The sequence below is a fragment of the Zeus faber genome (genome assembly GCF_960531495.2).
Source record: "Zeus faber genome assembly, chromosome: 7".
Taxonomy (NCBI): Eukaryota; Metazoa; Chordata; class Actinopteri; order Zeiformes; family Zeidae; genus Zeus; species Zeus faber.
Genome location: NC_137203.1, coordinates 3,357,322 through 3,378,807, shown reverse-complemented (window position 1 = coordinate 3,378,807; position 21,486 = coordinate 3,357,322). Strand labels below are relative to the sequence as shown.

The window sequence follows — 21,486 nt, the reverse complement described above, 5'->3', positions numbered from 1 at the left end:
CCCGTTAAACAAGACAAGACACCACACCGCGGGGCAGGGAATGTTATTAAGTTTTAATTGTTGATTAAAAGAAATTCACACGTCATTCACGTCCCTCACACACAAACACCACGAGTACATCGTTAGTTTCCTACTCACTGATTAAACTATTAGAAGGTGAGACTGGTGGCGAGGTTAGAAAACCCAGATTTGGCGACGCGGCGGAGGCCCGGAAGATGGAGGCTCCTCCTTTTAATCCAGGAAGCAGGAGGACTCGGAGCTCACGATGCGACACCGCCGGAGCGGGTTGTTTTCAGAGAGCGGCCTCGTAAAACCTCGACGGGATGCGGGGAGAAAAAAAAATCAACGTAGTGTTAAGAGTTAAAATGGATATTGTGTCAAACTGTCGGGATTTGAGATGTTTTCCTGTTTAAAGCGCTTTTAAAAACTGAATTTCAGTCCAATCCACTCAGTGGACACTCGATGGAAATAAAGACACAGGAGCTGCAGGTCGCCTGAACGTCCCTCCCAGCTGCGACTCCATCCGATCAAACCCTCCTCCGCCTTAAAAAAAAAAAGTGCATTTTTTCCAGTGCGCGTGTCGAGCCGCTGCGGGTTCCCGGCTCGGTCGGCGTGGCCTAGCGTGGGCGTGGCCTCATGTGGGCGTGGCGGCGTACTGCTGCAGCAGCGCGGCGTGGCAGCCGTCGCACACGCTCTCGGGGAGGATGGAGGACGGCAGCGGCAGCTCCCCCGTCACGCAGCGCGAGCAGAACACGCCGGCGCAGTTCCTGCAGCGCTTCTGGGGGAAGGGGAAAAACAACAACAACACGGCTGCGGCATCAAACCGGAGAAAAGTGACACTTTCTTATTTGTTGTTTAGGACTGTACTGGGGTCAGACTGAGGTTTGGCTCCTTTTAATCTATGTTTTTGGGTTTTGGTCGATTTGAACGAACCTTCCCTGACCCTTGAATGCACTGTTTCATTTGAACGTTTGACTCGTTTTGGAAACCGTTCACATCGTCCACAACACTGCAGTTGAGGAATCCTGGATAAATAAAGCAGGAAAGCGTCGCTGGGGGCGTTTTGATGCATCACACACTGACCACGCTCACACGTTGATATCAGAGTTCTCTAATGTTGCCGTATTTGTCCATTCATTGGAAGTGGAAGTGCCGCTGCGTTAACACACACCACTGAGGTCGTAGTCCATAGCTGTCAGTGAGACCAGGAGATCATTTTAGGAAGGTTTCCCCATCGTACCGTTCAATTTTGAGACAATTAAAATTAAAAAAATGTGAAATGGTCAGGAATGCGAAATTGGGATAAAACTCAATGTGACTCCGGTTCTTCAAATGCCCTTTATGTCAGTGAAGTACAATGTTTTGGTCGTCAGGGTGAAAAGCTCATCTTCCTGCACACACACATGTGAACTAACAACTTTATTTTCTACTCCTCACAACTCCAAGCTCAACTAGACTTTGTCTACAGACTGAGCGTGGGCTGCTCTCCACTCAGTCAGTGTGTTGAGTGGCTGCTGGGGTCCCGGGCGGTACCTTGTTCCTCTGGAGGGATTCCTGCTGCTCGCACAGAGCGCAGATGGAGGGAAGACTCTCATCCAGGGAGGATTCAACCTTTAAAGGAAATATTACAATCACTGAACATCAGTTCAATTTTGACGATAATGCTGCGTTTTTAAACAAAACTGTTCTGTGTAGAGTAAAAGAAAAAAATATATATATACCCCCCCCCCTTCCAAAGTATATATGGAGAATGAGATTCTGAATCTAAATATATTTCTCACAAAAACATTTGAAAACATGTAAAACAAAAAATAAATGTATTTAAAGTAACACCTGCAACTCTGTTGACAGACACTAGGGGGCTTTATTAGGAGGATTTTATTGAAAACTATTTAATGCCTCTAAAATAATAATTTCAGACGTTATAATAAAAGTTAAGGCCTTCATTTTAGCTAGGGCTGCACTGGCTCATTTTTTAAAGATATAAACTAGTAAAACGAGTAAAACTGTGATTAGAAGATGATTTAATACTTTAGGGTCCCCTGGAAAAATGTAAAGCAGTTTATCTCATTATGAACTTCAAGGATTTTAAAGTGAGTTTTGGACACAACACATCACCACATTAATCAACTAAACAAGATCGACATGTTCTGTAACTGTGTTTATTTCAAAGTTCAGACTTTTACCTTTTCATCCTCGTGTTGAGACGACGACCTTTAGAGAAACAAGGAAAGCAGCAGTTGATGACACAGCAGCAGTGAAGTCACAGCCTGTCCAGCAGAACAGAACCTGTACTTACAGGCTGGAGCTCAGGCTGCTCCTGTCCTCCACACACGCCCTGAGAGCCTTATTCTCCTTCCTGAGCGACGCCCAGTCCTGAGGAAACATTTCACTGCTTTTTCAAACACTGTTAGGAATCAAAAAGTGAAAAATCAACATTTTTTACTAATATCTCAATATGAATAATTTGATAATACACGGAAAATAAAAATGAGTCATTGGTTCCAATTTAAAGATGTGCTTTCATTTGTAGATTTCTTCAACTTAAAAACCAAATAGATAATAGATTTTAACTTGAGAAAACCTAAAGAAATACAGGTTTAACTAACTCAAACGACATTTTAAGTGGAACCAATGACTCCAAACACATTTGAGTTTTCATAACATACACACATGAAATGAGAAGCAATCATCGTCAATGTGGATAATATGACAGTGATCAGAAGATCTAGAACAGTCTGTTTAGGTTCAGAAAACTGTTTTACTTTACTCTGACACGCCTTCAATTTATTATGACATTCAGTTGTTTTTGCTCAGATTTTTTATTTTTAATCTTGTTTTTTTTTGGGCTAAAAGTATCTGGAACACGACAACCACAGTAACGTACAGAGATGCTTGAGGCCTCGTTAGAACTCGGACGCTGCAGACGTCTTTACGTTTGAGTTTGATCAATATCGATGTACATTTGGAGCAGAAATGAGTGAAAAACGGTTGTAATTTTACCGGCAGTAGAAGAACGTTGACGTGATTTAATTTGTTTCAGGGGCGGGGCGCTTTGTGACATCATCATCCGCAGTTACTGTATACAAGTCGAACCTTCGCCTCCCGGAGCTTATTCACATCCAGCCACTTGTGCCCTGTGGACCGCGCAGCGTTCACAGAACAGCCCGAGCAGACGCTGCGTTTAATGGAAACTCTGAAAACTGTAACTCGTGCTGCGTTTCACAAAACCCCGAAAATTGTAATCACAGACACACAAATTGTTTACACTACAGGAAGTTCTAAGAACCTTGGTAGGAAGCGTGCCTTTCTTTTGTGTCCGCACTGCGGTCCAGGAACGATGGTAATTGTTAAAACACCGTTCTTGAGAAATTTAAACTGAACGACACAGGAGGAACTTCCAGCGACGTAAGCGCAATACGATGTGTTTTATGGAACAATCACAATGTATTGCTAACCTGCATCTTTATTTATAATAATAATAATTATTATTATTATTAATAATAATAATAATAATAATTATTATTATTATAACTACCACAACCAAATCCCCAGACCCTATCTAGTCTCATATCACAATATATTGATATTATTATATTACACACGGCCCTTATAGATAAATATTCCCCACAAAGACCTTCTCCATGCGCTCCCTCGGGCGTGGCTCTGCCTGTGGGGTGTGAGGTCGTCTGGACGGGGAGTCAGGACCAAGATCCGTCCTCAGTGTCCTCTCCTTCCTCAGCTCCAGCTCCAAGTAGGACCTGCAGCAACATCACAAACACGCCACACACACACACACACACACACACACACACACACACACACACACACACACACACACACACACACACACACACACACACACACACACACACACACACACACACACACACACACACACACACACACAGTACACACACACACGTCCGATTTCAGTCTCTTCTTGTTACCATGGACGTAGTGTCCATGGCAACGTAAGTTACTGCTTTTAAATCCCGGCCCAATACAGTGATGTTAGAAACTGCTCCACGAACGACTTGAAATGATTTTTATTTTGATGTTTTTATTTTTCATCCTAGCGACCCCAACGGGCATGGATTTGTGACCTGCTATGTCGTCCTTAAGTGTGTAGGTCAGAGCAGAGGTTCCAAAAACTGGGGCGTGCGTCAAACAGACTACACGCAAGTACAGAACAACCACTGAACCTCGCCTATAAGGGCGGGGTTCACCATCAGAGGCAGATAAAGTGTGTCGTTACTCGGGTACGGAGGTGTGCAGCCAGCGCTTCGCCTGCACCTGATTTGAGCTTTTTACTTCTATGTTTGTTTTTTTTCCCCTCCCCATTTTATGTCTTAAAGCACTTTCATTGCTGATGAACAGACGTGTTTCTGCTCAAGCTGCCTTCTTTTCCTCTGACAGCCCCGCCATCCAGTTTCGACCCGGGTGCAGGGTCGGAGAGATTTAAAAAGGAATCCTTGAAAAGGCGTAGTTGTGTTTTTTGAATCTTCTTTGCGTATTTGGAACAGGTACCTGTGTTTCTTCAGCTGCTCCACCTCCGTCTGCAGACTCTCTATTTTGTCTCCAAACTCCTGTTTGAACAGTCGGTTTGCCTCCTCGGCCGAGTCCCGCTCCCGCTCCGCCTGCTTGGATCTGGGATGACATGAACTTATGGTAAAATAAAAAACTTAAGGAAACAAACAAACAAACAAAACAAAACCCAAACAAAATGGGTGCGCGCTCTGGGGGACGTGCACCGAGAGTCAAGGAAGAGTCGGCGACGCTGAAACCAAGCAAGCGGTTTTTATTGAGTTGTTTTATTCTAGAGGTTACTACAGTTCACACCAATGTTATTGTTCACATACAAGTTGAAAGTATTGAAGTAATTCTGCCCTGGATGTAACTCGTCTGACCGGGGGGTTAAACCTGCTGCAAATTTGGACGAAAAAAACCCAACAAAAAAACAACTATTCAAAGTCTATTAGGATTGCTTAAGACGTCTTCTTCCTCGCTGTAGCCCTCCACCTTCATTCAAATCGATAAGTTAAGAGATGGACGGGCGTTAAATCTGGGAAACGGGTCCAACCAAATTTCTCATTCTAACACGTGAGGAGATGTAGAATTTGACCCGTTTTCCTAAAACCCAGGAGGCTTTTCCTGCATTTTGGAAAAAGCGTCTTTCATATCCATCCGTATTTGGCCGGCTCCTCCGGGGATGTTTGGTTCTACTCTTCTTCTCCGCAGGAAGCCCGACGGGGGCAGGAGGTCGCTTTGAGAAAAGATCTAAAAATCCGCCAGAGCACGCGGGGGAAGCGTCGTCTGCTAAAAGCCTGCCCTCCCCCCTCCCCCCCAGTCTGGACACTGGAAAGGCATTCGGGAGGCAGAATCAGACGGAAAGAAGAACAGAACTAAAAGTGGATTCCTAGTTTGGGTTATTTCTATTTTCTGCAGGGTTTCATTCCGGGTCCTGTCTCGTCAAACTCTAAGCTCCTCGTCGCGGGCGCGGTGCCTAGGGCTGAGCCTGCAGCAGCTTCCCTGCCGCAGAGCTCAGCGTTCTGGCCTGCTTCACCAGGTGTTTATCGCTGTTTGGGTCACAAATAAGAAGATGTTGAAACAAAACAAAACAAAAAGATGGAAGGTAAAAAGGGGGAAAATAAATGTCATGAAATGAAAAAAAAATTATAATAATGAAAAAGGACCGATGACAAAAGGAAACAAAAAGGAGGAATTATTGCAGGAAGGAAATATAAGCAATGTTGCATTTTACTGTCGTACACGGCGAGTCCACGCTGCTGCTTTAACAAATAATAACTCAATTGATTGAAATATAAATACATGAATCGACTGCTTTTTTACACCGTTGCCTGATTGTGTTTATTTGAGATGATTGGAATAATTTTGTTAAAACGTTGGATTCATCAGTCTTATGTTTTGATGTTTTAAATTTAGGGGGGATTTTAAACCAATGCTAGAAAGGAAATCCGCCATCAAGCTGAATTTTTGTTTTATGTTGGCAAATGGCTCTTCTTCATGAGAATAAAGTTAATTATTACACTGTTATAAGATTAAACAAAATGAACCAAAAAAAAAAAAAAAAAAAAAAAAAGATAATAACCGTATTTCCTCAAATATGAACCGGAAGTCCAATAAAGTAAATCTAATAAATAAAATAAATCCCAGGGGTGCGGACACGAACAAATAAAAGCCTGCCTCAAACGCAGACCGGGGTAAAACTGATTGGAGCTCCGCAGCTCCAACAGAGCAAATACAAATAAAACACTTTCATTTTATTGCCGATGTATAAATGAATTGACTGTCTGCTGCTGCTGCTGCTGCTGCTGCTGCTGCTGCTGCTGCTGCGGAGCAGATCACTTCTCGGGGCAAACGCCCCGCGCTGATCACTCCCCAGCGCTCCAACGGAGGAAGTGCTGCGTTCAAGGGAAACTCTGAAAACTGTAATTCCCCCGTCGGCTACCACCACAAGTGCAACTTTTAGAGCAGCTACGACCTCTCTCTTTTTTCACCATACATGTGTTGGCATGGTATGGCACGCAGATGGAAAGTTGATTCAAAATACATCCAAAAATATGATCAAATAAACTTAATAAACAGAGGGAATTGGATATAAAATCCTGCCTCTGATATAAGCTGCTTCCAGTAAAGGCCTGGGATCCTCTGCAGTGGAGGTGAATAAAGGCCCCGGTCACTATTTGAGGAAATACGGTATCTCATTAATCGCAATATTGTAGGCCAATTCATTTTCGGCTAAAATGTTATGACCGTGACAGCCTACTTTGTGCCTCTTCATTTTTATTTCATACAAATTTTTTAACCCAAATCATTACTCTTGGTTATTGCAGAATAAATACAGGCGGGTTAAGGTTCCTCACCTTCCCTCCAGGTGTTTGACGGTTCCTGCCATCTGGTTGATCTTCTCCTCCAGCCGAGCGATGGCGTCGCTCTTCTGTTTGGATCCCGTCTCCGCGCTCTGTGGATACACCGTCAGACAACAAACATGATCGACAACTGTTCCATCACAGCTCTGAGGGCGGAGGACGCGTTCAACGTGGAATCCACCGTTAGAGGGCGCTCAGGTCCCACCAGGCCCCTGCGAGCTGCAGCTCCTATGGAAGCTTTTCACCCTGACAGCTCGATGGTGAACACTTTGAAAAGCCAAATCCATTTTCCACCGAGAGGAGCTCCAACCAGTCTGAGTCAGTCGGCGTCCTGAGCTCCTCAAAATGATGTTGATCAGCGCAAAACACTGTTTCTCAAGTAACTCACAGACTCAAGTTAAATGCTTGGTCTGACAGCGCCCACCCTCTTGAATCTGAATTTTTGGGGCCAAAATGAAAGCGGGGCCCCTGAGTGGACATCCTCTATGCAGGATGCCATTTCCCAAAAATATCTGCAGGAATTTCAAGCCATAGAATTTATTTGTACAACACTCTTTTTTATCTTATTTTAAATCTAAGAAAGACTTATATTCATAGTTGCATTGTGGGAAAAAAAACAGCTCACGAGGCATCGGCTGCACGACCGGTGCCACTAGTTTAGTGGTTGGATAGCATGCTAACTAGCGACAGGGTGGAGGACAAAGAGATGTGAAGAAGCGACAGGATGGAGGAGGGAAAGAGGTGAAGAATGGACAGGACAGAGGTGAAGCGGCAACAGGGCACAGGTGAAGCAGCAACATGGCGGAGGAGAAGCAGCGACAGAGCGGGGGTGAAGAAGGAGGTAAAGCAGCGACAGGGCAGAGGTGAAGCAGCGGTAGGGTGTAGGTGAATGAGGTGAAGCAGCGACAGGGCGGAGGTGAAGCAGCGACATGGCAGGGGGTGAAGCAGCGACATGGCAGGGGTGAGGCAGTGGCGGGGATGAACGAGGAGATAAAGCAGCGACAGGGCAGAGGTGAAGCAGCGGTAGGGCAGAGGTGAAGCAGCGACAGGGCAGAGGTGAAGCAGCGGCAGGGCAGAGGTGAAGCAGCGGCAGGGCAGAGGTGAAGCTGACCTGGGACTTGTGGCTGAGCTGCTGGTTGATGGCTCTCAGGTCGTCCAGCTGCTGCCGGAGCTCCACCAGCGCGTCCTGCTTCTCGCAGATGTCCTTCTCCAGCATCTTCATGGAGAGCTCCATCTCCTGCTTCATCCCGATCTGCACCTCCAGCTCCTTCTCCACGTCCTGGGGATCGACCAGTCTCAGTTTGTTGTCATAAAAAAAGTATGAATTTTCCTTCTGCCGATAACAAATCAATAATCAATCATAGGGGTGTCACTGATATCAATGACCTCCATCAAACGGCCGCCCCATCGACCTCCACCACAAAGAAAACAAAGTCCAAGACGGAGGCCAACTGACCAGTCTCAGCAGAGTTTCCTCTTTGAGCTGCTTGCGTGATTCCCCCAGTGCTTGTCCGTCTGCTGCCGAGTCACTTCTCAGCGACTGAAACAGAAACGATGAGGGTATTGATCAGCAATGAGTCCTGATCACCCTCCCACCTCATCAGCTATGACACCTGTCATTTCAGAAAGCCCAGAGAGGAGCTGCCCCATGCTTCCAAAGATTTCTCAAATTCAAACAATAATTCCAAACACCATCACGTTGTGTCGTGTGTCGGTTCCTTTACCTTGCGGTTCGATTCCAGCTGATACGAGCTCTCCTCCTTCACCCGCTCCACGTCTTCCTGTAAGGTGATGATCCGGTTGTTCGCCACGGCAAGCTTTGGAGAGAACATGAAAACAAAGATAATGTCAAATAATGGATAACGTTTGCTATCGTAGAACATCGTTTATGACGTATTCAACAATCGTGTCACATTCCTGTCATTGACACCGAAAATGGTGGATCCCCCTCAGGCCCCTTCAGGGTGGAGGTAGGACGGATGAGGCCAGAGATTTAGGATACCAGTCTCACCTCCTCTGTCAGCTTTGTGTTGGACTTTTCCAGACAATCCACCTTCGCCTGCAGGTTGTTTACCGAAGCACTGGAAACAAACAAACACTGCAAAACCTTAACATTCGACATTGAACCAGAGCTCGGAGGGGACTGGGGCGAGAAGAGGCTTTCAGACGAACCTTAAATGTCTGTTCAGCTCCTCCACGTAGTTCTTCTGGTCCAGGATGGCTGTGATCTGACCATCGCTTCAGTCGGGGGGACAAACAAAAAAACAACAACAACAAAAAAATCACCACATTAGGATCCCAGGTGATATCCAGCCATTTATAGTCTCACATTTATCGCATCGATATGTCGCAGAGAGTTCATACTGATGAACGGGGGCCTGTCTCACCCCTCTGTGCTCTTGCTGCTGTGTCCGCCGTCTTTGAGGTACATGGAGAAATCTATAACTCCAACCTGCAGAGAAAGGAGAGTTTTCAGTTTTCACGACATCTATCTTCATAAAACATCCCACAATGAATAAAGTATGACAACAAGAGGACTCTGGCATCTCAATGTGCAACAAAACAAACAATAGTAGCTTGTGGTACAACACTGGTACTCATCCAAAACAAAACCACAACTTGATGGTAAATAAAACACAAAGCGGCTATTTTTCCGTTTTTAGTGACAGATATTGCCTGTCAGCGAAATGATAAAAGGAGGTTTTGTGAAGACAAGATGAATAATTCCTCCAGGAGCAGAACCGCACTTGGAGTCTAATTGAGTAGAACACAAACACAGGCCCCTCGTTTGATAAGATCTCCCGACACATTTGGCCGTACGGGCTCCGAGTTGTGGCATGTGGAACGTCGTCCCGGAGGTGAAGCCCGAGCGACGAGAGACAAGAACGGCGTAGAAACCTGCGAGTCCAGGTCCTCCCCCTTCATGCAGAGGTTGGCGTCGATCACGTTCAATCCGACGAGGAGGCCGGCGATCACGGCCCCTTCCTCCTCCATCATCAGGGCGTTGGGCTCGTAGAACTCACTGCGGAGCCCAGACGGGGACGCTCGGATTAAAACCCTGTCAGCCAGCTACGGTAACGCTGTAATCTGAAAGCCCGGCGATCTGAACAGACCTCAGCAGGTCCTTCCTGTTGATGATCGTCTTCATGTAGTCTGAAAGTTTCTTCTGCATTAAGGCCAGCCGCAGCCACGCCCGCCCTCTGCCCAGCGGCGTCCTGCGGGAAGACAGGAGGATTTGTCAGGATACACGCAGGAAGTCACAGAAAACTGCTCCGGCTCCATGCGGACCACGCCCTTCAAGGGTGAAGTTAAGGAATTACCAACGACAACAAATTTAGTTCCTTAAAATTAAAAAGTCTCCGATTTCAACTGGCGGTGGTTCTTCCGAGAAGAATCCACAGCCAATCTGAATTTCAACAAGAATAAGGAAGTTAAGATAATAATTAATTCAACCACATTGAACTTTTCCTACTGTGGGCCCCAGACTGACTCACTTGAGCCCCGGCAGGTCTTTCACGCTGGCAGTGATCTCTCCTGCCTCGGGGGTGAGCTTCTCCACCAGCTCCAAGGCTCCCCAAAACGACTTGTTCTGCCCAAGGAACGTCTTCTTGGCTGATGAAGGGGGAAAAGCAGTTTGATAGTAAATATCGTGTTGTGAATTTGGGTCACTGATTAACCAATCAGAGCAACTTAAAAGTTCCCTCGAGGCAAATATGGTGACACAGCAAATTTACATTTTCGACCAATTTCATTGTTTCACCAATATATTTTGGTCAGCACTAAATGTAGTGCGATAATTCATGAAATAATCAATCAATCAATCTATTGCGGTCATTCAATGGGTTGGTGTAAATTAACGACAAAGTTTTTAAATTGAGTATATCTATTTTTTATTAAATGCATTTTATGTCTTATGAAGTCATTTTAATTGCCCTCGTGTTTGAAATGTCCAACAGAAATAAGCTCACCTTGCCATGAATTAAATTAATTCATCACACAAGAAGTGTGTGAAACAACGTTGATGAGCAGCTACATTAAAGCCATATCTAAATTTGACGGTTGCCTCAAGAAAACACTTCTCCCGTTTACTTCTCACGTTTAAACAAACCAACATAACGACTCATTCCAGCGTAGGAGCAAAGCTTTAGCGGACGGGTTTCAGAGGGAAGACGGCAGCTTCGTACTTTTCAGTCCGTGTTTCAGACAGTGCTCCATCACCACGAAGAACTGCTGCAGGGGAGCGTAGTCTGAGTCCAGAGTGCGGCCCAGGTTCAGCGCCGACTCGATCAGACCTTTGATGCTCAGCTTAGCCATGTTCATCAGGTTGAGCCTCTCGATCGCAATAGGATCCTTGGGATCTACAACAGCAACAAAAAAAAAAGACGTCAATAAATAAGTCTGCGTGCTTGTGTTAGGACACCAGCCTTGACTTTGCAATGATGCGGAGGCAGGTTTTGTTGGAGCAGACCTTTTAATAACCCTTAGGTTCTAAACTCGTCAAGGGAAACGGATTACATGTCGAGAAGATGAAGAAGGTTCTGCTGTGCCAGATCTGGTTTAGAAAGCCAAGGCAGAGCGGCTTGAGGGTCTTCCGTTGTCATCAAGAGGTCGCCATGTCGTACGCAAGAGTGGTTTGTTCACGTGGCACAACCCTAAACGCAGAGTCCGTTTCGTCATCTCAGGTTGGCTTTTCGGAGGAGGCGTTCCTCCTTCCAGGCACCGCTGCTGTCCACCTGGAGGCGCCTCAAACTCACTTCTCTTCCCTGGGCGACCAAGGTACTGATTTGTAGTTTGTGTTGGGGGCACTCTACTGCAAACGGCTTAAAAATGAGGGACTAAACCATGCTGTTTGATGAGATTACAGCAAACAAAACAGTTTTTTGACAATAGTCTTGGTGGCTTTTAAACACCCTTCATTCCCGAGATGTTGTTTTGTTTATTGCGGTGTACTCTCTCGGGAGAAGCAGTAGCGCTGGGCAGTACCGAAAAACATCAAACACCTTTTTATTTATTCAACGCTTTCAGTTAATGGTTTTAATGGAGGCCAATATGTTGAAATGTGACGCCGTTGAGCGAGGCATTTAATGTGTGGGATTTGTACACAGCACCCCAACCGTAATTTGGTTGTTTGTTTTCACATTTGGAGATGAGCAGCGTCTACTTAAGGATTAGTTTTAGACTTGGGTAATTTTCTTTGTTTGTTTGATTTAAAATGTGTGTGTAATTCCATTTAAGGATGGGAGAGAAGCTCCCGCTACATTCTGCTTATTGTGTTAAACCTCTTTGTTTTTTGCTGCAACTGTTAGAGAAAGAAATAATAGTGCATGAAAGAAAACAGGGAAATCAGGAAACTAAATGGGCTGGAGGTGGCGTTCAGATATAGAGATGTTGGACTGGAATAGTGGTGAAATTATGTGTAATTAGCAAGAGTAAAAGTCATTTTAAAAGCATCTTTAAAATTAAATCAATGTCACTATGTAATGTAATAGCCAATAGTGAAGATACTAATTATGATGAGCGGTTTCAAAAACATACGTTCTTGGATTAATAGAATCTACTCATATTTATTAACATTTCACTGCATACATGTATGAAAGTATGTATGTGACGAATAAACCTCTTGGATCTTGAATCTTATTCCAGAACATCTGTTTCCCCGTTGATTGATAGATGGTTGGTCTAAATTAATTTTTTGGTCATGTGCTGTGCAGATGATTGGAAGGAGATAAATCTTAATATATCTTATTACAGATGTCTGAATTTTGGAAAGGCAGAGAGCGGGTGAGACTGAAGGACAGCAAGGGCAAACAGACACAATTAGCTGAATCAAATGCACAAGTTGGTTTAAATTAAATTAGTCTGTGCATCAAATAATCACATTTTGTGGACCAGCTGATGTTGTAATAAAAAATGTAAAAAAATTATTGTCATTACAAATACACTAGTTGTTTGTTGCTGTTGTTCTGTGGACTGGGGTTGGATCCTGTCCGGGTCTCTGCAGGACGGGAGCGGATGAGAACATCAACAATGTGGAAGCCCAATTTCTGCTGCGTGATTGGTCGGAGATGTCGCATTTGGTTACGTTGGCGAAAATGGATACCGGAAATGATTTGGTGAAAAATAAAAGGCAGTTGTTCATTATTTTGTAAATACAGAGATTTCTAAAATCAGAGCATTTAATCTCTCAGCCAAGGCTGATTAATCACCAAGCCTCGCCTTACACACAAGCAGAGCCATCAAAACACAAAATGATTATGTACAAGCATCATCCTTATTCCCGAAATCCAACATGACGGAGCAGAAATGGCAATTATTTCTAGATTTCACTAACAATCTGCTGTTGCCTGGCGACCAGCGCCATCACCACGCCCTAGCCGCCCTGGACAACAGGCTAATCCGACACGTTACCTTCGTGGGCTGGCTCTGGGTCGGGGGTGAGGGAGATGTCGTTGAGCTCGCGCAGACAGAGCCATTCGCCGTCGACGGACACGCGAAAGTTGCAGAGGTAAATGGTCTCCCGGGCGGCCTGGGTGATCTTGTCAGTGGTGGGGGTTGGGGCATCGCTCTGAGGCGTCAGATCAGACATGATGACTCAGCTGATGCTAAAGCAACACTCACACCACCGAGAGGACGAGCGCTGCTTTTGTTGCAGGAGCCAAACGCAAAGGAGGCCCAAAAATAACAGCTCAGAGACCCCCCAAAAAAGATCCCTGGTGATGGTGATGGTGATGATGTTTGTCCAAGAGCAGGGGAAGGAAAGGGCATCAAGGAAAAGGGGAAGAAGAAAAAAATGACAGCAGCTTCCAGGAGGCTAACGAAGGGGTTTCTGGCTTCTCCTTCCCTTTATGTCTGCATCCTTCTCCCCTGTCCTTTACAAAATGAGTCGAGAGAGAAAGCGCTGCTGTCCTGCCCTCTCCTCCTCCTGCTCTGCCTTTTCCAGTGCAGCCGGGGGATTTAAGATGCGAGGGAGCACGGTGTTAAGAACCACAACCCTCCTCTGGTGAGCGTAGCACCGGCTCACTCTGATTGGACTGCTTGTGCACCGCAGTGAGGGCTCTGGGTGGGTGTTGACCAAGATGGCTGACAAAGATGCTGTGTAGAGGAACACACGGTCACGTGAGCAGATGGTGCATGCGTAAAAAGGAGAAGGGGGTGTGAGTGTGTGTGTGTGTGTGTGTGTGTGTGAGAGATGGGGGTCTGCGGGGGCTTCCCAGGGTCTCCATCCGATTCTAATGATGCAGAACCAGGCTGACCCTACCCTCAAGCACCTACTAGCATTCCCGACTTTAAGCAGGAGGCTGGATGTGGAATAAATCCAGTTACTGAACCATGTGTGACAGATGAGTGGCTTCAGCATTCCGACCACAGGCTGACACTAGTGATGTGACCGTGACTCACAAGGTTCAAGGAGCAGAAATGCTCAATTTAGATGAAGGAAAATCACAATTTCCTATGCTGGACACAGACCCGGCAGATCAGAGAACTCCATCTCATTTTGAAACCCGTTGAAACCCCGGTGCCAAGACGCGTTCTCGGTGTTATAGAGGCGGATAACCACAATCAACACCAATAGATGACAATTCAGCAGGGTCCCAAACAAAGATCCTACTAATGTAATGATACGGATGCTTCCCAATCGTCAGTTATAGTTTCCACATTGAAGATTGCGCGCTGAGTTCACAGCAAATATGCGGAATGGAAAACTGTTATGCGGAAACAGCAATCACACGATTAGTGGGCACACGGAATACACTGCAGTGCACTGAATATACTACATTACACTGAGTACAATGTACCACATCATATTCTATACTCTGCGTACAGCGAATGTACTGAAAACACTACAGTACACAGAACATACGACGGTACACAGCGGGTAAATAGCCCAAGGGCGGCTGGAGTCAAGCTGTCACAACAAACACAGGAGCTAACGGCTAACAGCTAGCTTTCCTGGAAGTGACAGCTAGTTGCTAGCGGCTAACGAACTTACTTCTGCTCTTCGACCTGGTCCTCTCGATGTGGAACTCGAACTGGCGAACCGGAGTCGGTGACACCGACCCCGTCCCGCCGAACCTCAGGCTGGAGCTCAGCGCCTCCTTGAAGAATATCACAGAAGTCGGGGAAAAAGTCTCGTCCGGGCTGGCGTCGGCGGTGTGCCCGTTCTCGTCCCCGCAGCTCGGCGTCCCAGAGGCGGACGCACTTCGCGGCAGCACCGCGGGCTGGAGGTGCAGCTCTCCGGGCTTCGCGTCGCCCTCCGCCATCCTTCCTCGGGTCTGGTTAACCTTACGGGCTCAGCGAACGGGTCAGCGGCATAGTCCGCCGTAGAGGGCTGCGGCGGTCGTGGTGGTGGGGACCCGGTGAGCCGGACCTCTTTCCCGGTTCACCTGCAGGTCGCTCCGCTCTGGAGCTCCGCGTCTCCTGCTGCTGGAAGCGCCTTCTTTCCCGTACGACGCTCCCGTGCCACTCTCGCGATATTTCGGACGAACCGTTCACACGCCTCGATACGCTGAGCCAGACGCGCAAATTTGGCCGCCATCTTGGTCAGGTGTTGATCCTGCTCTCCCCACCATAGGTTGGCGCACTGAAAGACAGGACAGGAGAGCGCAATCCGTCCCATGCAGCGCTCAGTCGGTCGTACACCGCAGTAACGTGGCGGCGCTATTGACGTGTCATGACAGGCGTTTCAGCGGCGAATGAGGAATCTGGGTTTCTCTATGCGCTACTTTTTTATATGTACAGTATTTTATTTATCAATTTATTCGATTTATTTATAATTTATTTATTGATTCCTTTTTTATTTGTTTATTTATCTTTACTGTTCGTTCTTAATGTACTGGGTGTCACTGAAAACCGGAGTCAAATGTATTGTATATGTAAATATATGGCCAATAAAGCCCGAAAATCGAGTCCAGGTTTACAATTCATGCATGTACGTATGTGTATATATATATATATTATTTTTATTCGAAGCAGAACACACATTTCCACGAATCTATCTATTTCTTAACATTTTTGTGAGTATAATTAGACATGTTTTGTATAAAGGCGGATATATAGTTAAAATTAGGGTGTCCTTATTTAATTAATTCAATAACTTTATGGTATTTAATTCATTTGGCATATGTTACAACAAAAATAGGACGTAGTTCACAAATAAAGCAAAATAATGTACATTTTAGCTATGATAAAAACGACAATAATATTTAACACTTGAGCTACCACTCCGTCATACCACAGAAGACACCAGTGATCAAAGTACTTATTTCACAAAGTATTTGCACCGACTGCGGGGAAATTAGTAATTAACCCAGAAACAAATACAACGTAAACTGCTCATGAAGGACAACCAGAGATGCACTGTCGGGTATATTTGATAACTTTATAAAAACTGTATGTGTGATGCTGTTATACATTTTAACTATAAATAATTAAACCGAAGCCTTGTGAACATGTGGTTTGTGTGGTATGGTGTGTGAAGTGGTTTCTGGAAGGAATGCAAATTGTGTTTAAACACCATTGATGTTTCTGTCCATTCAGCAGGTCTGATGTACAGTATAGTCACCCATCATAAATGGATGAGGTGTTATCTTTTACTGTTAGGGCGAGGGGGCTGGGCTGAAGACTTACATCCAGATTAATGTTGTGGACACTTGTTATGGTCGATCCTGATAATCTTTCCCTTACCCTCGTTTCAAAGTGCACAGCACACCCACAGTTGCCAGTAACTGTTTTCTATGATGTGCAATTATTTTTCTCCCAGCTTATTAAATATTGAGAAAACTTCTGGAGAAAAAAATAATGAACGAGTTACAGCAATGCATCACATTAGGAGTTAATACGCCTATAGTATAATGTAATAATGCATTAGTATTATTATGGTAATAATGTTTCCCACTCGGCGTTCCAGGGCATACCAGGTTTGATCCTTCTCGTGTGCCACCTGGTTCCACATGTTAAATAGAAAATGAAAATTGGAAACAAAATCCAAGTGAGAAATGTGAGATGGATCTCTGAACTCAGGGAACGCTTCAGCGGCTGCTGTGTCCCTCTGACCACACGGTGGGAGCAGAGGTCCGCCCCTCGTCCTCCCGAACTCTCAACTTTGAAACCGTTTCAAAGGAAACCGTCAAATGACCCGATCGCATAATATACCTTTATTGAACTAAATATATTTTAATTGGTTCTTAATGTAATTTTTAGTCACTCAAATCCGTGACTAATAAGAAACGCACATCAGTGGTTAAAATGTATTTGGTGTGTCTGTCACCAAAATGAATCTTTTTATTTTATATTCGTTTATCTTTTTTATTGTTTTTTTTGTTTATTATTATTATTGTTATTATTATTATTATTATTATTATTATTATTAGTAGTAGTAGTAGTAGTAGTAGTAGTAATAGTAGTAGTAGTAGTAGTAGTATTAGTATTATTAGTATTAATAATAATAATAATAATAATAATAATAATAATACTAATAATTATACATTTATAATAATTTATTTATTTATTTACTCATTCTCTGATATACTGTCATTCTTATTATGATTGCTCCTTTGTTATTGTTTTGTTTCTGTTTTGAACTGGTATGATTGTTTGTACATTCTTACAAAAAAATATTTTTAACCAATGCATTACATCAAATTAAAAAAATGTACAAAAACATACAATACAGGAGACAATATAATGTAATATAATATAATATAATACAATATCATATAATATAATACAATATAATATAATATAATATAATATAATATAATATCATATCATATCATATCATATAATACAATATAATATAATATAATACAATATAATATAATATAATATAATATAATATAATATAATATAATATAATATAATATAATATCATAGCATATAATATAATATAATATAATATAATACAATATAATATATTATAATATAATATCATATCATATCATATCATATCATATAATACAATATAATATAATATAATATAATATAATACAATATAATATAATATAATATAATATAATATAATATAATAAAATATAATATAATATAATACAATATAATATAATATAATATAATATAATATAATACAATATAATACGATATAATATAATATAATATAATATAATATAATACAATATAATACAATATAATATAATATAATATAATATAATATAATATAATATGATATAATACAATATAATATAATATAATATAATATAATATAATATAATATAATATAATATAATATGATATAATACAATATAATATAATATAATATAATATAATATAATATAATATAATATAATATAATATAATATGATATAATACAATATAATATAGTATAATCACATAAAATTCTATTATTACAGCCTCAGTTGTTATTTTCCATTGACTTGAACGACATGGCTCAGATTTGTTCTTACTTCCGGTAAGGAACGCCCCCCCTCCGGAAGTAGCCATACTTACGCAACCCCCCCCCCCCCCCCCCCGCCGCTGTGTCACGCCGGGCCGTGACGCCCCGCCCACCGCAGCGCGCTGCCCGCCGGCCCCGCTGATTGGACCGGAGGCAACGGGGGGGGCGGGCTGCTGCAGGGTTGCCAGGTTTGTAAAATACCGCGCCTCATTGGGTGATATGTAAAGACAACCCTGGGTAGAACACTTCTGTTGTTGCTGTTGAAGTTGAAAACGTGTCTATTTAAAAACCTAAACATGTAAATAAAGAGTGATGAAATGATTACCACTCATCTGAAGGTTTTATATCATTATGACGATGATTATTATAGGGGGGGGGTCTTTTTATTTTATTTTTTTATCCCCGTCTGTGACAACCTCCACCTCTGCTAGGGCGTGTGTACGTGGAGGCGCTTCATCGTTTGTCGCCACAGCCGTATGACAACCAGGCATCTAACTGTCAGAAAGTCAGAATCTGGGTTGGTGCGTCGTTGTACAGTCTTCACAGGCTTCACAATATATATGTAAATAAATAAAAAAATAAAAAAATAAAAATGTATATATTTACAAGATAAACAGAATATACAGAATGCGCTCTGTGCACAGGATACATTTAAAAGGCTATGGCAGGAACAAAATGATTGGCATAATGAATGGCTGCACAGACTGGATAAATACAGTGTGTTTGTGTGTGTGTGCATATATATATATATATCATACAATCATTTGGACACAAATACCAATGGATACATTATAGGTCTTAACTATTTACACCATTTTGTGTTGTGAAATTAACTTCATACAAAATATCATAGTCTATCATACTGCACAGACCTAGTAATAGACCGCGGCAGCCTTAACAGCAGGACGCCTACAATCGGTCTACTTCCCCACAGGCATTGTTGGTGTGGATTTTGAGGGGCGTGTGCGTGCTGGTTTACACCCGACCTGGCAACCCCGGACAGAGCCGACCGCAGCGCAGGGAGCTGCGGGCACAAACAAACACACGCACCAGGAGCAGCTCCGACCCCGCGGCTCGAACCCCGCCGTCCCCCATCCACGTCCAGACCCGCCCGGCCGGCCGAGCACCCCCGCCAGCCACACACGGATTTAAAAAGGGAAAGCCAAGGACGCGGCTGTTAATACTCGGTTTGTCGCCCTCCTCCGCCCCGGACCGGACCGGAGGCTTCCTATGTGACATTCGGCGGCGGAACAGGCGACATGACGGAGCTGAGGAGGAGAGGCGGAGACGCCGACCAAGCCAGCGACAAGGTACGGAGCGTGTCGCCCCGGGGGGGGGGACGGGCTCTCTGCGTCCAGCACCCCGGGCCGGTTCGAACGCAGCTCCGTTCGCTGGAGATTTGTTTGTTCGCCGAGCGGTTGGGTTGCCAGGTCGGGATGCCAGCTAGTGGACGTTCGTTCGCTCCGTTTCGCCCGGCAGTTTCCAATCAGCAGCTCGGTTTGTTTAAAGTGGTAATCCGTACGATTATTTTGTTTGTAAAAAAAAAAACAACAAAAAAAACCCCAAAAACTAATGAAGTAATAAGGAAAAGTCACACATTATATTTTTATTTTTGCTGACCCTTTCTCAGAAACAGTGTTTGTCTTATGAACGTGCTCCTCCTGTTGTTATCGTTGTGGCGGGGTCCGCAAAAGTGATCTTGTGTTCTTATATTAGCCAAGACTGATCAACAAGCTAAATTTAACTCCTCCTGGCGGGTTGTTTAGTTCTGAAAACCACAGTATGATTATTCGACCCTTTTAAAATAGTGAGGGCTCTGTCACTGAACTGACCACTGCAATAACAATTATGATGCCTGACAGTTGTATTTTGAAGGACATTAACTATGAAATCACCCTTCTTGTGGCAGTGGGCCTTAAATGGTATCGTGCACTGCTGTTAACATAACTTAAGTTTCAGTTTTCCCCAGAGCTGGGACGCTCCAGAGTTGTTTGAGGCTCATTGGAGCCGTCCCTGGTTATCCCCGACGCCTGCGGGGATCGCCGGAAAAGCCTGTCTTCAGCCCAGAGACAATAACACACGAGCTCCCGATACTGTGCACAACGTCTCTGAAACTGTGGGAGCGAGCGGTGAGATGGGGCTGCGTGGAAGACTTTCTCCACGATGGTCCTGGGGAATCTCACGCGAACATTCAATCTGCTCGCTGATTCAAAGTTCTCCGCTGAGGATCATCCCATTGAGCTTCACGGTAGCGTGATGTGTGATATCAGAACAAAACAAAACCCGCTCAAACGTTTTCTGACAGCATATTCTGAGGAAAAACAGTCCGACCAGGTCATCATATGGTTTGCAAAAGTGTGTATCACTTGTCAACAATTTCCCGATGCAATAGCACTGAAAGCCCGGAAACACCAAATTAGAATATTATTCTAATTACAATTTTTTCAATTGTATTTACAATGTAAATACCTGCGGTATGTAATTACATTTTTTTCTAATTATCTCCCAGTGCCACGCTATGGCCACTGAAATCAATACTTTGGTGAGAGGTCTACACTCAGTTCTCACTCTGGGGTCCGACACGGCTCAGTTTGTGATGCTTGGCTTTGATACGGCCAGAACTGGGGGTTCTGTTCCCGCTGTGTTGGTCAATAGGCCGCACGCACGAGCATAACACTGCCACTGCCGTTTAGGCCACACATGATAATCTATGCACTCTTATTGTGTACCCGTATGTGTGTCTGTGTTGTTCGGGAGTTCACAGTAAGGGAGCCACAGGAATAGCTCACAACTTGGTGTTGGGAAGTTGACATCTTTATACTAGAAAAATACCAATGATGAAGGTCTCTTTTATGTGTTAGTGAGTGGAATTCCCCCGATCCATTACCAAACTGAATGCATGAGAAGTGTGTGTGTGTGTGTGTGTGTGTGTGTGTGTGTGTGTGTGTGTGTGTGTGTGTGTGCGTGTCTCAGATCCTGGCAGAGCGTCGCTGTTGATGTCGCATTAATGTAGCTCTTTGTCCATCCTCACCTCCTTGAAAGTCTATTTTCTGCCGGCTCCGGCTCACAGCTGTTCTGACAGTGGATGGGCCGCAGTATTCCCACTGTCCTCCCCTCCCCTCCCCTCCAGCAGCTGGGCTGGTGTGTGGGGATGGATTTGTATTTGTGTATGAATCACATGTTCAT

At 44.0% G+C, this 21,486-nt stretch overlaps 2 protein-coding genes across 4 annotated transcripts in view; one reads left to right on the top strand and one right to left on the bottom strand.

Annotated features, from left to right (window-relative positions):
• Window positions 1–38: 38 nt before the first annotated feature.
• Window positions 39–15,323, bottom strand: rufy3 (RUN and FYVE domain containing 3; the record flags this gene model as incomplete). 3 transcript variants are annotated; one of them, XM_080003996.1, is made up of 18 exons in its annotated part: window positions 39–778; window positions 1,534–1,611; window positions 2,187–2,214; window positions 2,300–2,376; window positions 3,638–3,761; window positions 4,531–4,650; window positions 6,888–6,985; window positions 8,005–8,172; window positions 8,350–8,433; window positions 8,618–8,710; window positions 8,905–8,974; window positions 9,066–9,131; window positions 9,281–9,345; window positions 9,792–9,915; window positions 10,007–10,108; window positions 10,388–10,505; window positions 11,078–11,251; window positions 14,884–15,323. In XM_080003996.1, the coding sequence occupies 18 exons, from the start codon at window positions 15,152–15,154 to the stop codon at window positions 635–637; spliced, it is 2,004 nt and encodes a 667-aa protein (XP_079860122.1). In that variant the 3' UTR covers window positions 39–634. The 3 variants fall into 3 exon arrangements, with proteins under 3 accessions (XP_079860122.1, XP_079860123.1, XP_079860124.1); XM_080003997.1 differs by lacking the exon at window positions 14,884–15,323 and adding an exon at window positions 13,302–13,479; XM_080003998.1 differs by lacking the exons at window positions 39–778; window positions 1,534–1,611; window positions 2,187–2,214; ... (1 more) ...; window positions 3,638–3,761; window positions 4,531–4,650 and adding an exon at window positions 4,851–5,579.
• Window positions 15,324–19,343: 4,020 nt separating this feature from the next.
• Window positions 19,344–21,486, top strand: part of cds1 (CDP-diacylglycerol synthase (phosphatidate cytidylyltransferase) 1) — a 35,905-nt gene continuing 33,762 nt past the window's right edge. Inside the window, exon 1 of the mRNA XM_080004122.1 lies at window positions 19,344–19,610. Coding sequence (XP_079860248.1) covers window positions 19,560–19,610 — 51 coding nt within the window. The 5' untranslated portion in view covers window positions 19,344–19,559. The remainder of the gene's footprint in view (window positions 19,611–21,486) is intronic.